General features: G+C 38.7%; 1 protein-coding gene across 9 annotated transcripts in view; it reads left to right on the top strand.

The window, feature by feature from the left end:
• UBAP2 (ubiquitin associated protein 2) overlaps positions 1 to 17,215 on the top strand; it is a 124,621-nt gene that overhangs the window by 66,236 nt on the left and 41,170 nt on the right. For all 9 annotated transcript variants that reach the window (XM_072841683.1, XM_072841682.1, XM_072841681.1 and 6 more), the window contains 2 exons: positions 12,069 to 12,123; positions 13,619 to 13,722. In XM_072841683.1, the coding sequence (XP_072697784.1) occupies positions 12,069 to 12,123; positions 13,619 to 13,722 (159 nt within the window). The remainder of the gene's footprint in view (positions 1 to 12,068; positions 12,124 to 13,618; positions 13,723 to 17,215) is intronic.

The following is a 17,215-nucleotide window of genomic DNA, read 5'->3' as shown; positions in this document are numbered from 1 at the left end:
ACCTAACCTTAAAAAAAAAAAGATTTTATTTTTTTTAGGTTAACTAAAACCTTTTATTTTTTATTTTTATTTTTTAAAATTTAAATTCAATTATTAACATACATATTATTAGTTTTTTTTTTTTTTTTTGAGATTTTATTTATTTAACAGAGAGAGAGGCAGAGGGAGAAGCAGGCTCCCTGCAGGGCACCTGATGCACGGCACTAGATCCGAGGATGCCAGGATCACCACCTGAGCCAAAGCCAGGTGCTCAACCACTGAGTCACCCAGGCGTCCCTTAAAATCCCTAATTCGTTACCTAATCTTTAAAAAAATTTTTTTATGTTTTAGGCTAACTAAAACCTTTTAGTTTTTAGTTACTTTTAAAAATTTAAATTCAGTTAATTAACATAAAATGTATTATTGGTTTCAGAGGCAGAGGTCAGTGATTCAGCAGTCTTACATGATACCTAGTGTTCATTTTTTTTTTTTTAAGATTTTATTTATTTATTCATGAGAGAGAGAGGCAGAGACACAGGCAGAGGGAGAAGCAGGCTCCACACAGGGAGCCCAATGTGAGACTTGATCCCGGGTCTCCAGGGTCACGCCCTGGCCCGAAGGCAGTGCTAAACCGCAGAGCCACTGGGGCTGCCCTACTTAGTGCTCATTGTATCATGCCCTCCTTAATGTCCATCACCCAGTTTACACACCCCCGCCACCTCCCTGCAGGCCTCTGTTTCCTAATGATTGTCTCTTATGGTTTGTCTCCCTCTCTGATTATGTCTCGTTTTATTTTTTCCTCTTTTCCCCTATGATCCCCCCCCCTTTTTTTCTTAAATTCTACGTGAGATCATATGATGTCTTTCTCTAATTGATTTACTTCACTTAGCATAATACCTTCTAGTTCTGTCCATGTCATTGAAATGGCAAGATTCCATTTTTTTGATGGCTAAGTAGTATGACATTGTGTGTGTGTGTGTGTGTGTACACACGTCATATCTTTATCCATTCATCTGTCAGTGTACATCTTGGCTCTTTCCATAGTTTGGCTGTTGTGGACGTTGCTGCTATAAACATTGGAGTGCAGGTGCTCCTTTGGATCACTACACTTGTATCCTTTGAGGTAAATCCCTAGTACTGCAATTGCTGCATCAGAGGGTAGCTCTTTTCAACTTTTTGAGGAACCTCCATACTTTTCCAGAGTGGGTGCACCAGCTTGCATTCCCACCAGCAGTGTAAGAGGGTTCCCCTTTCTCCACATCCTTGCCAACATCTGTCATTTCCTAAATTGTTAATTTTAGCCATTCTGACTGGTGTGACGTGGTATCCCATTGTGGTTCTGATTTGTATTTCTTTGTTGCGGAGTGATGTGGAACATTTTTTCATGGGTCTGTTGACCATTTGTAGGTGGTCGTCGTAGTCCTCTTCTCCTCCTCCTCCCCCTCCCCCCCTTCTCCCCCGTCCACCACCTCTTCATTCATTCATTCATTCATTCATTCATTCATTCGAGACACAGAGATAGAAAGGCAGAGACATTGACAGAGGGAGAAACAGGCTCCATGCAGGGAGCCCGATGTGTGGGACTGGATCCTAGGACTCCAGGATCATGCCCTGAGCTGAACGCAGACCCTTAATCGCTGAGCACCCAGGCGTTCATTTGTGGGTCTTCTTTGAAATGTCTGTTCATGTCTTCTGCCTGTTTCTTGATCGGATTATTCTTTGGATATTGAGTTTGATAAGTTCCTTATAGGTTTTGGATACTAGCCCTTTATCTGATAAGACATTTGCAAATACCTTCGTCCATTTTGTCTGTTTCCTTTGCTGTGCAAAAGTTTTTTTTATCTTGATGAAGTCCCAATAGTTCATTTTTGCCTTTGTTTCCCTTGCCTTTGAAGATGTGTCTGAAAGAAGTTGCTGCAGCTGAGGTTATAGGGGCTGCTGCTTGTGTTCTCCTCTAGGGTTTTGATCGATTCCTTTCTCACATTTAGGTTTTTTTTGTCCGTTTTGAGTTCTTTTTTTGTGTAATGTGTAACAAAATGGTCCAGTTTCATTCTGCATGGCCCAGTGTGGAGTCTGCTTCAGATTCTCTCCCTCTGCTCAATGCCATATTCCTCCGCCCCCACTCACATTCTCTACCTCTCTAAAATAAATAAATTAAAATATTTGAAAAAAACATACTTTACTCTTTGAAAAAAAATCTACACCTATATTTAAGTATATTTAAACAGGCTCTTGATAGGTAGTGATCTGTCTGGAAATTTCTTTGATTTGCCTTGAATCCCACATCTACCACAGGGCAAGAGGGAGAAAACATTCAGTGTCCTATGTGCACAAAACTACAATCATTTTGCTTATGAAGATTAGTACAGTTTGATAGTAGTGGTATAGAACAAATAGTTTGTTACTTTATTATTATTATGATTTTTTAAAATTTTATTTATTTATTCATGAGAGACACAGAGAGACACAGGCAGAGGGAGAAGCAGGATGTGGGAAGCAAGAAGCCCGATGTGGGACTCGATGCCGAGTCTCCAGGATCACACACCCTGAGCTGCAGGAGGTGCTAAACCGCTGCGCCACTGGGGCTGCCCAATTTGTTACTTTAATAATTATGGGATAAATGTCTTTTGTTTTATGTAACATGTCACTTTTCAGAAGATTAGTTGTAAGTCACTTAATGTCTTAAGTTACTCTCTTGTAGTCTGTTTAATTAGCCTTTTAAAAAGTTCCTTGGTGTGCCTGGGTGGCTCAGTCAGTTAGGCATCTGCCTTCGCCTTGGGTCATGATCTCGGGGTCCTGCCATTGAGCCCTGCATCAGACTCCCTGCTCAGTCTACTTTTCCCTCTCCCTCTGTGCATGCATTCTCTCAGTCTCTCTCTCTCTCTCTCTCTCTCTCTCTCAAATAAATAAAATCTTAAAAAAAAAAAAAAAAAGGTTCATTGTTCTGGTCCTTTGCAGTTACTTTTGGTTTGTTGTGTAGTATGCAGATATTAAGGGCCTACTTAAAAAGCAAGAATATTCCATTAAGTGTATACTTTTTTTTTTTTTAAGATTTTATTTATTTATTCATGAGAGACACAGAGAAAAGGCAGAGACATAGGTAGAGGGAGAAGCAGGCTTCCCACAGGAGCCTGATGTAGGACTTGATCCCGGATCCTCGGTTCATGCCCTGAGCCAAAGGCAGACGCCCAACTGCTAAGCCACCCAGGTGTCCCCCCAGGTGTAGACTTTAAAAGCAGTTCTTTAAAGTCTCCATTGCCTTTACTCTTTGATTTTGACCATACTTGTGAGTTCCTCTTGTTCTTCCTCCCATTGGGTCTCCCTCAGAATACTGATTTACATTTGTGATTAAAGTTGGTAAAATTTCAAATTGGTTGGGCACCTTGGTGGCTCAGTCAATTAAGCATCTGATGTTAGCTCAGGTCATGATCCATCCCTGAGTTCTGGGATTGAGTCTCAAATTGGACTCCCTGTGAGGAGTCTGCTTCTCCTTCTGCGCCTCTCTCTCTCTCTCTCTCTCTCTCTCTCTCTATCTGTCATGAATAAATAAATAATGTCTTTTTAAAAAAATGTGGAATTCAGGTGATACATATTAAATGTTTTCTGCATGTCTGGAAGTTCTCCTGAAGGATAATGACTTAATTCTGAATTTAGATTGAAGATCATGTTATACAAATGTGTAAGATGTGGAGTATTCTGGGTAACAGTCCTTGTCATGTGACATGTAATAATTAGTAAAAACTTTAATTCTGTGTTTGAGAAGCTGAAACTGCTTATTAGTTGTGTATTTAGGAATAAGCTTTTTAGATAAAATCCCAAGTTTACCATTGTCACAGTAAGGATAGAAAGATGATGAGGTAGATAAATGGCATCTTTACTCCTATTTTTTTAATGCCTTGAAGTGCCCATCCTGGGAGCGAAAGAAAACACAAGGAAACCAAAAGTACAGAATGAGATTTTTTTTTTTTAAATCGATCAATTGATCGATTGATTGATTTACTTAATGAGAGACAGAGAGGCAGAGACATAGGCAGAGGGAGAAGCAGGCTCCTCTCAGGGAGCCCATTGTGGGACTTGACCCCTGGACCTGGGATCAGGTCCTGAGCTGAAGGCCGATGCTCAACCGCTGAGCCACCCAGATGTCCCCAGAATGAGACTGTTAACCACTAAAATTTACTATGCCTGTAGGTCAGAGTAGTCAGAGTGTAATGTCAATGTTATGTGTCTAATTTTACTGCACTATTGTAATTAGAAGATTGTTGCAAATTCCTTTTTTTTTTTTAAGGTATTTTATTTTAATGTAGACTAAAGCAGTTTGTTTATTTATTTATTTATTTTTTTGTTTGTTTGTTTGTTTATTTATTTATTTATTTATGATAGAGAGAGAGAGACAGGCAGAGGGAGAAGCAGGCTCCATGCACCGGGAGCCCGACGTGGGATTCGATCCCGGGTCTCCAGGATTGTGCCCTGGGCCAAAGGCAGGCGCTAAACCGCTGCGCCACCCAGGGATCCCCAAATTCCTTTGTTTTAAGGTTTCTGGAATACAGATGACTGGGGTATCTTATCTGGGAGAAGTTTCTCTTTTCCAGAGTATTTGATCTTTTAGATCTTTCTCTTGGAGTTAATGGGCTTCTTTTTTTTTTATTTATTTATTTATTTTTATTTTTATTTATTTATTTATTTTGTTAATGGGTTTCTTTTTTTTTTTTTTTTAATGGGCTTCTTAAAGAAATGATCAGATCTTCATGATTTAATTCCCTATGTGGCACACTTGAACCCTTCAGTTTGGTCCTTTGAGAATAAAAATCTAGTCCCAGAACTTTGGTAGTTTAGGAACATATTTAAAAATAAAAGGTTGAGTCTTATTACATATTGAACAGATTTATTGTTATAAAAACATCCTAGGGAACAGCCAGTGTGAGTTGGAAAATAGTATAGATGGGAGTCAGTTGGCTAGTTTTATTATCTTTTTTTTTAAAAATATTTTATTCATTTATTCATGAGAGAGAGAGAGAGAGAGTGGGAGCGCGGCAGAGACACAGGCAGAGGGAGAAGCAGGCTCCATGCAGGGAGCCCGAAGTGGCACCGTTCCCGAGACTCCAGGGTCACGCCCTCGGCCGAAGGCAGGCGCCAAACCGCTGAGTCACCCAGAGATCTCCCTATATTACATCTTTAAATATGAGTTTAGTTTATGAAGAAGTTGGATGTTCATGAAATTGATGTTCTTTGTCAGTCTTAAACGCAACAACTAATTTTTTTTTTTTTTTTTAACAACTAATATTTAAATACCCATTGTATCATTGCAGATAATGCTGCAAATAAGGCATGGCCCCTCACATGCTGGGTGGGAAAGGAGAAGAGATAGTCAAGTAAAATCACTATTTGACTTAAAATGATTGATAATCAGCTGTCACTGAGGTCATATTTATTTTTATTTTTGTTATTTATTTTTAAAAAGTTTTTTTAAATTTATTCATGAGAGAGGTGCAGAGACATAGGTAGAGAGATAAGCAGGCTCTCTCTGGGGAACCTGAAGTAGGACTTGATCCCAGGGTCCCGGGATCATGACCTAAGCCAAAGGCATCTAGATGCTCAACCAGGTGCCCCTATTTTGTTCATTAAAAAAAATTTTTTTTTTAAGTAATAAAGCTCTGTCCCCATCATGTGGCTTGAACTCAAAACTCCTAGATCAAAAGTCTTAATGCTCTACCAGCTGAACCAGCCAGGCACCCTAGTGGGGTCCTCTTTAGATTGGGTGGTTTGAGGAGGAAGAAAACCATGTGAAAATCCAGGTAGGAACATTCTGTGTAGGAGGAGTAGCTAATATACACATGGAAAACAACATAGTTTTTTTTTTTTTTTTTTTTTTTCACAGAATTAAAATCTACTTACTGGAATATAAAATATACACAGAAGAGCTCAGGGTGTGGTTTTAACATTCTGTCTTGACATAAAGTACAGTGGAATTTGGGGTAATGTTTATTACTTAGTTTGCCTGAATTTTAATATTTTACTATTTGTTCTGTTTTTCCTCTATGTATTTATTATTTTTTTCTGAAACCTTTAAATATAAATTCCAACATAATGCCATTTTACCCCTTAATATATTAGGGTAGATCTCCTAAGAAAAAGAGGTTCTTTTTTTTTTTTTTTTTTTTTAAAGACTTTATTCATTTGAGAGACCACAAGCAGGGGGGGAAGACAGAAGCAGAGGGAGAGAGGGAGAAGCAGACTCCCTGCTGAGCTGGGAGCCTGACTTGGGGCTCCACTCCAGGTTCCTGGTTTCATGACCTGAGCTGAAGGCAACTGTTTAACTATCTGGGCCATCCAGGCGCCCCAAAAGATACTCTCTTGTGGAGGTATCTTACAGTGATAAAAAACAGGAAATTAATATTAATACAGTTTACAGGCCTTATTGGAAAGTTTCCAGTTATCCTGTAATTTTTTTTTTTTTTTTTTTTTTTTTTTTTTTTAGGATTTTCTGTATTTATTAATGAGAGACGCAGAGAGGCAGAGACATAGGTAGAGGGAGTAGCAGGCTTCCTGTAATGGGCCTGATGCGGGACTTGATCCCAGGACCCCAGGATCAAAACTTGAACCAAAGGCAGATGCTCAACCACTGAGCCATCCAGGTGCTCCTCCTGTAGTGTTCTTGATAGCAAAACAGTATTCTGGTCTAGAGTCCAATCAAGATCACATTTTGTTTAGTTCTCATGTCTCTTTAGTGTCCATCAGTCTAGAATAGTTCCATCAGTTTGGAATAATCTTGCTCTTTCATGGCTTTGATGGTTTTGAAACATAAATTCTTGTAGAATGTCCTATAATATCAGTCTGAGAAGCTTCCTCATAAATAGATTGATGTTATCTGGTGTTTTTAAATTTTATTTTATAGCCAGTATAGTTAAACTGTATCTTATTTCTGACAGGAATACCAGAAATTGAGGATCAGTGACTTGAGGTCACATTAGAGGGCACATGATACAAGTGTATCCCAGTACTAGTCATGTTAGTTTTTATTGCTTAAGAACAGTTGTTTCTGCCAGATATCTCTTCTGTGAAGTTATTATCCTACAATTTTTAAAAAAAATTTTTATTTACTTATGATAGTCATACAGAGAGAGAGAGAGAGGCAGAGACATAGGCAGAGGGAAAATCAGGCTCCATGCACCGGGAGCCCGATGTGGGATTTGATCCTGGGTCTCGAGGATCGCGCGCTGGGCCAAAGGCAGGCGCCAAACCGCTGCGCCACCCAGGGATCCCTATCCTACAATTTGTAATGAATAAATACTTTTTGAGAGGAGTACTCTGAGAATATATAAACTTCTTTTTTGTATGTATGTGCGCCCCTGGATCCACTCATGCCTAATTTGCAAACTACCCCAGTTTATAAACCTAAAATCGCCTGTTTTGCATTGGCTAATTAAAACATTTTTTTTTATTTTTTTAATTTATTTATGATAGGCACACAGTGAGAGAGAGAGAGGCAGAGACACAGGCAGAGGGAGAAGCAGGCTCCATGCACCGGGAGCCCGATGTGGGATTCGATCCCGGGTCTCCAGGATCGCGCCCTGGGTCAAAGGCAGGCGCCAAACCGCTGCGCCACCCAGGGATCCCGCATTGGCTAATTAGAATTGGGTTTTTCCTTCAAGCATTCTGAAGAGCCCTGAGTGAAATGGGGTTTAGGAGAAATTATCTTCTACCTAGGGAAATTTTTAAATTATTTTTAGATTTATTTATTTGAGAGAGAGAGAAAGAGTGAGAGCACAAGCCAGGAAAAGGGAGAGAAGCAGACCCCCCACTGAGCAGGGTGCCTGCTACAGGGCTTGATCCTGGGACTCTGGGATCATGACCTGAGCCAAAGGCAGCTAGCTGTTTAACTGAGCCACCCAGGTGCCCCTGAGAGGTGTTTGTTTTTTTTTTTTTTTTTTTTTTTTTGAGATTAGAGAGAGAATGTGTGGCAGAGGGAGAGGGAGAAGCAGACTCTCTGCTGAGCAGGGAGCCTGATGTGGTGACATCACAGTCATGGGATGTGGGGTCCCACAGTCATGGGACCCTGAGGTCATGAAATGAGCTGAAGGCTGACACCCGACTGAGCCACCCAGCACCCCATTTGGGATTTTTTTGGTTGTTGTTGTTTTTAAGATTTTTATTGAGAGAGACAGAATGAGAACAACCAAGAGGGGAGGCAGCGGGAGAAAGAATCTCAAGCATACTTCCTGTAGAGCACAAAGCTTGATTCTGGGGCTCAATCGCATGACCCTGATGATTTGAGCCAAAATTTAAAAAGTTGGTTGCTCAAATGACTGAGTCACCCAGGTGTCCCCACAACACGTTTAGAATCAGATTTCTTTACTAAGGACAAGCTAATATATGGGATATCTGGATTCTAAACTTTATTCATTACTGAATCTCGGGGAGATTTTGCCATTGTCATTTACCTTATTTATGCTACTTTAGGATTGGGAAGGCATATTCCTTTCTGAGAATATACTCTAACCTAAAGATAGAGGGACAGGATTTGCTTGACTCCTGAGTCTCTGATCCAGGCAAGCCCCAGGGATGCCCTACTCTTGGTATGGGCCGAATAGGTCTCTGGGCATGGTGGCAGCTCATAGTTAGCCTGGCAACTATTTTTGTCACTGAACTAGCCCTGAAAATTTGGAAATTTTTGTCTACACATAAAGCCTTAGGACTAGTCAGGAACTTAGAGGTATTTCTTGTCATGACTCAGAGTGTATAGTGATTAATTCAAGATCACACATTTTCTGGTACATTTGGCTGTTACCAAGCTCTCCATACAGTCTCCTGGGGATGAGGGAAAGGGATTGATTTCTGTCAGATTAGGATTACTCTCCCTTTTTGCTTCTATTTATTTAGGTTACACTGGTTGAGCACTGTGTAGGTGAGGAATGTCTGCAGTTAGGATCTACCTCCACTAGATGAGATTGGCTGTTTTCCAGGTTTTGGACCCCCTCCCTCCCTCCCTCCCTTCCTCGAGTGGGGGAGGAGGGGGGAGAATACTGAGAGGGAGATGCAGATATCCTGCTGAGCAGAGAGAGCTTAATCCCAGGACCCTGAGATAGTGATCTGAGCTGAAGGCAGATATTTATTTAACTGACTGAGCCACCCAGGTGCCCCTATTTTGGCTTTTTCAGAGGAAATAAGGAACATTTCTATTCTGGCTCTCGGTGTTTAAAAAAAAAAAAAAACATAAATGTGAGGACTTGAACAGTCATTCACCATAGATGTGGTACAGAGTACAGAGTACCTAGAAAGACCTCTAGGTAAAAAGACAGCATGTATCACAATATTGATTTAATCTTTATGATAATCTTCTTTAGTCCTATGGTTGGTTGGTTTCTTTCTTTCTTTCTTTCTTTCTTTCTTTCTTTCTTTCTTCTCTTCTCTTCTCTTCTCTTCTCTTCTCTTCTCTTCTCTTTTCTTCTCTTTCTTCTCTTTCTTCTCTTTCTTCTTCTTTCTTTCATTTTTTTTTTTTTTTGCAATTAAAAGACCCCAAGTTTTTATTATGACCTGTACATTGAAAGCCGCCTTCTTAGAGCAAGTTTTTCTTCTGACTGAGCTGTCTTTTGTGCAGGCTGTGGTAATGATTGTGTGTGTAATCTTAACCTTTTCCTTTTGACAGTGCTACAGCAGGCAGTAGCTAATGATACGCATTAGGATTTTTCCATTCTTCAGGACAGTTCCCTCTATTCTCTCATCTTTGGTGATAGGGTAGATTTTTTTTTTAAGATCATATTTTTAATAATTCAACTTGGACTGTGGAAAAGTTAGCTATACAAACAATTAATACAGATTTTAGTTATTGTGAGTATGGGTAATATAGCCCCTAGCAATCACCTTTCTCTGAATTTGATTATTCTTATGTACCTCATATAAGTGGAATCATAAAATTTGTGCTTTTGTGACTGGTCTATTTCAGTCAGTATAATGTCGTCAGGGTTCATTCATGTAGCATGTGTCAGAATTTCCTTCGTTTTTAGGGCTGAATAATATTTCTTTGAGTGTTATTTTTCAAATTCTTTTTGGTATATATCTAGAGATGGAATTCCAGAATCATTTGGTAATTCTCTTTTTTGAGGGACTCCTGTACTGTTTAACATGGTCGCTGCACCATTTTACATTTCTGCCAAACAGTGCATGTTTTAGTTTCTCTGTATTCTTGTCAACACTTGTTATTTTCTGTTCTCTTTCTCTTTTTTTCTTTTTGTTTTTGTTTTTTTTTTAATTTTTTATTTATTTATGATAGTCACACAGAGAGATAGAGACAGAGGCAGAGAGAGAAGCAGGCTCCATGCACTGGGAGCCTGACGTGGGATCCGATCCCGGGTCTCCAGGATCACGCCCTGGGCCCAAAGGCAGGCGCTAAACCGCTGCGCCACCCAGGGATCCCTCTTCTTTTCTTTTTGATAGTAAGCATCGTCATGGGTGTCAGGTTTCCCCAATAATTAGTGATACTGAGAATATTCTCAGGTGCCTATTGACAATTTACATATCTTGTGGAGAAATGTCTGTTCAAGTCCTTCACCATTTTTGAATCAGATTGTTTTCTTGAGCGTAGAGATTCCTCATACGTTCTCAATATTACTCCTTTATCAAATGTTTCATGGGCGACTGTTCTATGGGTTGCCTTTTTACTTTGTTGATACAAGTTATCTTTTTTCCTATTTTTAAAGAATTAATTAATTTATAAAAGAAAGAGTGAGCCAGCTGGGGGAGGGGCGGGGGGAAGAATCTCAGACTCTGCACCCTGAGTGGGGGGTTCCTGGCCCCAGGAACCTGAGATGGTGACCTGAGCCAGAACCAAGAGCCAGAGGCTCAACTGACTGAGTTATCTAGGTGCCTCCTATCCTTTTTTGGTTTTGTTTTGTTTATTTTTACATAATCTCTACTCTCAACCTGGGGCTTGAATTTACAACCCTGAGATCGGGTTGTATGCTGTACCAACTGAGCTAGTTGGGAACCCCAGTATAGGAGTCTTTTTTCTTTTTGTTCAAAGATTGTATTTATTTATTTTAGAGAGAGAGAGAAAACAAGCGGTGAAATAGAGGGAGAGGCCGACTCCCCGCTAAGCAGGAAGCCTGTTGTGGGGCTCCATCCCAGGACCCTGGGATTATGATTTGAGCTGAAGGCAGACACTTAAGCGACTGAGCCACCCAGGTTGCCCCTTTAGGTGTCTTTTGATGCACAAATCTAATGTCTAATGTCTGTTGGTGTTACCTGTGCCTTTGGTGTTCTAAGAAATCATTACCAAATTCACTGTCATGAAGCTTTTGCTCTATATTTTCTCTAAGAATTGTATAGTTAAAGCTCTTGCATTAGGTGTTTCTTTTTTTTTTTTAATTTTTTTTTTTATTTATTTATGATAGTCACACACAGAGAGAGAGAAGCAGAGACATAGGCAGAAGGAGAAGCAGGCTCCATGCACCGGGAACCCGATGTGGGATTCGATCCCGGGTCTCCAGGATCACGCCTTGGGCCAAAGGCAGGCGCTAAACCGCTGCGCCACCCAGGGATCCCGCATTAGGTGTTTCTTTAGTCCACAGTTCAGAATGTTAAAAACACTGGAGAGTCACTGAATAAAATGATTTGTTCTCTCTCTCCTTAAAAAAAAATTTTATTTGAGAGGGAGAGAGTGCATGTGTGTATGCGTGAGCAAGGGAGAGGAGCAGAGGGAGAGCAACAATCAAGACTCTACAATGAGTGTGGAGCCGGTTTTGGAGCTTGATCCCAGAACCCGAGATCATGATCTGAGCTAAAACCAGGAGTTGGATGTTTAAGTGACTGAGCCACCCACACACCCCCAGAATAGTTAGTAATGTAAGCTACCTGTGTTAAGCTGCTACATATCACAGTTACTATACTAGCAGAATTAAATCTCTTCTATCTTACAAAATCAGTAACAGTAGATAGTTGTGTCAGTAGGGACTAGCAGATTGAGTGCATTGGATAGAAATGTTGCTGTTAGGAACAGTGACTGGTGTTTGGCTTGGTGCGTAGAGAATGAAGTTGGTAGAATTATAAGTGTGTAGAACATAAATAGTATTTAACGGTACTATTTTCTTTTCAAGGATTTGGACGTGGAAGAGGGAGAGGGGCAGGAAGATTCTCAACTCAAGGCATGGGGTAAATCTGCGCTATCCTATTTTTATGCTACTCTCGCTAGTTATTATTCCTAATTTATTTTCCCTCTGTCCTGTACCCAATTTATTTATCCCGGTGAATCTGATATTTCTTCTATATTAAAAAGAAGAAATAGTGAAAAAGTGAGATAGTACAAATAAAATTGTATTTATTTCTAGAAATTCAAGAACTTCTATCCTTGGCTCTGTTGACATTTTGTATTCTCTGATAGTTTGTTGAGGTGGTGGGGTATCCTTTACATTGTAGGATGTTTAGCAACATCCCTGGCCTCTCCCTACTAGATTCCAGTGTCATCCCTTCTCAAGTTATAACAATCAAAAAAATCTTCAGATTTTGCCTGATGGTCCCTGGGAGAGAGGTACATAATCATCCCTAGTTGAAAACCATTGCCTAAGAGGTATATTTATACATCCAGCAGTTGTCTTTGAATAGTAAGTAAATGCAGTATTTACCTATGTGAAAGTGATAGTTTTCTCTCCCCATAGGTGATATGATTTGTTGTTTATTCATAATTTCTGACTATTTTCACTTTTTGCTACTTCTAAAATATTAGTTTTCCCTGGATTTTAGGACAAGTTTTAAAGCTTCTTGTAGAAGCCATCTGTAGATGACAGTCCAGAACAGAAGGGAATTGGTTCCAGCAAAACCCTTTGTCTCTCCATAGCTTCAGGGCAGCACTGGGCGGGTGGGGAGGTGTTTGCTGACTTTAGGTGATGCCTCTTGCCATTTCTGTTTCTTGCATGAGCTCATTGTGATGAATACATAGGGAGCAAACTGGCTGGAATATTTAAATGTAAGGTATGTGCCCAGCCCAGCAGCTTTAGGTAATTGAATGGATTTAGTGGTTTACTTTCAAATACTCTTTTGTTGATTTTTTTTTTCTTTTTTTTTGGTCAATGATAACCTTAATAAAGCTGGAAAAAAAAAACTTTAAATTCTATTCTGAAAATTTTAGTGACAGTATTAATTTGGCTTTACTTAAACTTCTGAATCGTAGGTGTTTAGAATTTTAATGGGGAAAAAAACCTGAATGAAGCATTTTCTTTATATGTAGATTCACTGTTTCTATAATAAAAGGACCTGGATTCTGACTTGGGAAGATAAGACTGTGTATTCAAGTCTGGTCTTAATTTTTAAGGAGGTTTTCCATTAGAGCCCTTATTCTTCCTAATATAATTATAGATATGCACATCTGCTTTAGGATGCAGAGGGCAACAATTTAGGGAAATAAGGGCATCATACAAAAGTGTGTGGAAGGTCCCTAGGCAATCCCTGCTTTTCAGAAGATCTACATCTTGATGGCCAGAAGAATTAGCTATAATTAAATAGGAGAAGGAGGGTAAAGTTGCTTGTAGTGGCTTTTAGATGGGGCAGGTTTTTTTGGGGGGGGGCAGGAAGGGAAGATGATGTATGATGATTTTTGTGACTTTGGCAATTGTTGCATTTGCCTTAATTCTTTACTTTTTTAAAACCCAAGGACATTTAATCCTGCGGACTATTCAGATTCTCCATCTACAGATGGGTGTGGATCAAAGCCAGTAGTTTGGGAAGCTACTCAAAATGGCGCAGATGAAGGAACTGGTAAGTGTTGTCCGAGATGTGTTTTATGAATTCTTAATATACAAAGGCATGCCATTAGAGAAGAATGAAAAACAGTTTGCTGTCCTACCTCTGATACTATTAGCTGGTTTTTACCTCCATAGTCTCGCTTAAAAATCTCATTGATATTTGATTTTTTCCTTCTGCACTCTGAGGGAGAGGCTTTAATTACTGTGTAAGTCAGTACAAAATTACACTGAAATCTCAGTGTGTCAGGGATATGTTATAATTTCTTACGGGAAGACCTGTTACTGAAAAGTACTCTTCCTGATGGTGAACCTAAATTTAGGCCAGATAAAGTGGTATATGATAGGGAGGTTTGGGCACCAATTGCTTTTGGAGATTTTTTGTGATCCTGATATTTTTGGATGATTTCTTTTTGGAAATTTATGGATAAATGCTTGTTAATTGGCATGTTTATTTAATAGAGCTCTTGGGATTTAAAAAAATTATATTCAATTAACTAATGTATTATTAGTTTCAGAGGCAGAGGTCAGTGATTCATCAGTCTCATATAACACCCAATACTCATTACGTCACATGCCCTCCTTAAAGTCCATCACCTCCCATCTCCCTACTCACCACCCCGCCAGCAACCTTCAGTTTGTTTCTTATAATTAAAAGTCTCTTATGGTTTGTCTTCCTCTGTTTTTGTCTTATTTTTCCTTCCCCCATGGTCCTCTCTTTTGTTTCCTAAATTCCCCATATGAGTGAAATCATATGGTATTTGTATTTCTCTGATTGACTTTTTTGAGCTCTTAGGATTTTTTTCATGATAATTTATATTAACTATTGCAATTATATTTATGAGAACCTAATTTTGACAATTCATGAATTGTAACTGCAAATATAAATAGTTGAATAAATAATCTAAAAGCAAACATCCATTTAATATCTATCCTGGTCAAAAAATAGGACTGTGCCACCACCACAGAAACACAATCAGTGAACTAGAAATCAAAGATAACCATAGAGAAGATCAACAAAAGTTATAAAAATGGTAATTTGAAAAGACTGATAAAATTGATAAGCTTACTCTGAGACTGATCAAGGGAAGGAGAAGCACACATAGTTGGTTATAGAAATGAGAACAGGGATATTGAAAATAATTATAATTGTAGTTGTAATTGTAATATATTCTATACTATATATTTTAATATAATTACAATTAAAATTGATATCAGATATTAAAAGATGGTAAGATACTTCATGTCAATAAATCTTATGCTAACATTTGACATTACAAATGAACCTCACTCTTCAACACAAATATAAAAAAAGACAACATATTATAAAACCTTTCAGTAAGATAAAGGATAATAATACATCATGGCTATGTTAAATGTATTCTTGGCAGTCAAGTTTCTTTAACATTAAAAAATCAGTCGCCTGTCAGATATATACCCAAGGGAACGGAAGACGTAGCTTTATGTAACCTTACATAAAGGTGTTCGTAGAAGCATAATTCATAATAGCCAAAATGTGGAAACAAATCACATGTACTTCAGTGGATGAATGGATGAGTAAAATGTGGTATGCCATCCATACAATGGAGTATTCATTGTATTATAAAAAGGAGTGAAGTGCTGATGTGTGCAGCAACATGGATGAATCTTAAAACCATGCTGAGTGAAAGAAGCCAGTCATAAAGGAACACATATTTTATATCGTATGATTACATTTGTATGAAATGTCCATATTAGGCAGATACGTAGAAGTTGATTATTGAATGCATAGGATTGGGAAGGCTTGGGAAAAATGGGGAGTGACTACTAATGGGTTGAAGATTTCTTCTCGGGAGTGATGAAAATATTCTGGAATAGATAGTCATGATTGTTGTACAATTTGTGAATATACTAAACACTGCTCAATTGTGTACTTTGAAAGAGTGGATTTTTATGCTGTACGAGTTACACCTCAATATCAAAAATAAGTATTATTCCTACTTTAATAAAGGTGAAAATTCTATTGTTTCAGTAAGGAAGACCATTTGACAAAACCCAACATCCGTTTCTGATTTTTTTTTTTTTTTTTTTTTTTAGATTTTATTTATTTACTCGTGAGAGACAGAGAGGCAGAGACAGGCAGAGGGAGAAGCAGGCTCCACACAGGGAGCCTCATGAGGGACTACATCCCCGGACTCCGGGATTGGGACCCGAGTCAAAGGCAGACACTCAACCGCTGAGCCACCCCAGGCATCCCTCCATTTCTGATTTTTTAAAAAACTGGCAAATCTGGAATACAAGGAAATTTCCTTAATCATATATGGGATATGTATAAAACTTAGAGCAGACTTTACAATTAGTGGTAATGTGTTGGATATTTTTTCTCTGGACAAGATAAAGGGACTAACTCTTATTTTCCTGTATACAATGTAGTAGAGGTCGTAATCATTGCAATATGAAAGAAGAAGGGTTGGAAATAGAGGAAGAACTTGTCATTCCTGGCAGTGATACAAAAATCGAGATAAAATATTAAATTGATAAAGGGAGTTTTAAGAGGTGCTAGGTAGAAGTTCAATAAATATATTTCTGTAACCAATCAGCAACGAGAAAAATGAGAAAAAACATTAGTAACTTCAAAAAACATCAGATGTTTAGGGGGGAAGTATAATGTATGCAAAATAAGACTACCCCCTATGAAAATGTAAAATGTGAAATCTTAATTTTAAAATAATCAAAAAATTCAAGAAGAAACAAAGGGAAGGATATATACCATTTATATATTTCACATCTCACTGTTGTGAAATTTAGTTTTTATTGACTACATCGTTGGACATACTAATTTATGATAGTCTACCTCATGAAAATTTTTCTTGCTCATTTTTGCTATTCTCTCTCCCTCTGCCTCTTCTTAGTCTTGCTTTCTTTTGTGCACGCTCTCAATTTGTTTTTGTTTTAAGATTTTATTTATTTTATTTATTTGACAGAGCATAAACAAGGAGCAGGAGGCAGAGGGAGAGGGAGAAACTGGTTCCCCATTGAGCATGGAGCTTGATGGCAGGGCTCAATCTCAGAACCTTAGCCAAAGGCTGATGCTTAACTGACTGAGCCACCCAGGCACCCCTATGTAAAATCTTGAAAAAACAAACAAAAAAATTACACAACATGACTAATTAATTGAGTTAGGACATGGTTTCAAGGCAGTTCAATGGTATATATTATATTGTCCTATACAAAAATAATAACATCAAGTAGGTAGTAGTTGTAATGTGAAACCTGGGAAGGACAACTTTAAAAGAAAATATAGAGGCAAATCTTAGGTCACCTTGGGTTAAGCGAGATTTCTTATATAGGGAGGGGCATCTGGCTCAATGGCTGACAATCTGCCGTTGGCTCAGGTTGTGATCCCAGGGTCCTGAAATTAAGTCCTACATCAAGCTCCCTGCAGGGAGCCTGCTTCTCCCTCTGCCTATGTTTTTGCCCACCCCCCCCCCGAATAAATAAAAATCTTAAAAAAAGAGAGATTTCTTATA

This window comes from Canis lupus, chromosome 10 (assembly GCF_048164855.1).
Source record: "Canis lupus baileyi chromosome 10, mCanLup2.hap1, whole genome shotgun sequence".
Classification (NCBI taxonomy): Eukaryota; Metazoa; Chordata; class Mammalia; order Carnivora; family Canidae; genus Canis; species Canis lupus.
Note: the sequence above shows the minus strand (reverse complement) of the source record. Positions and strands in the feature narration are given on the sequence as shown.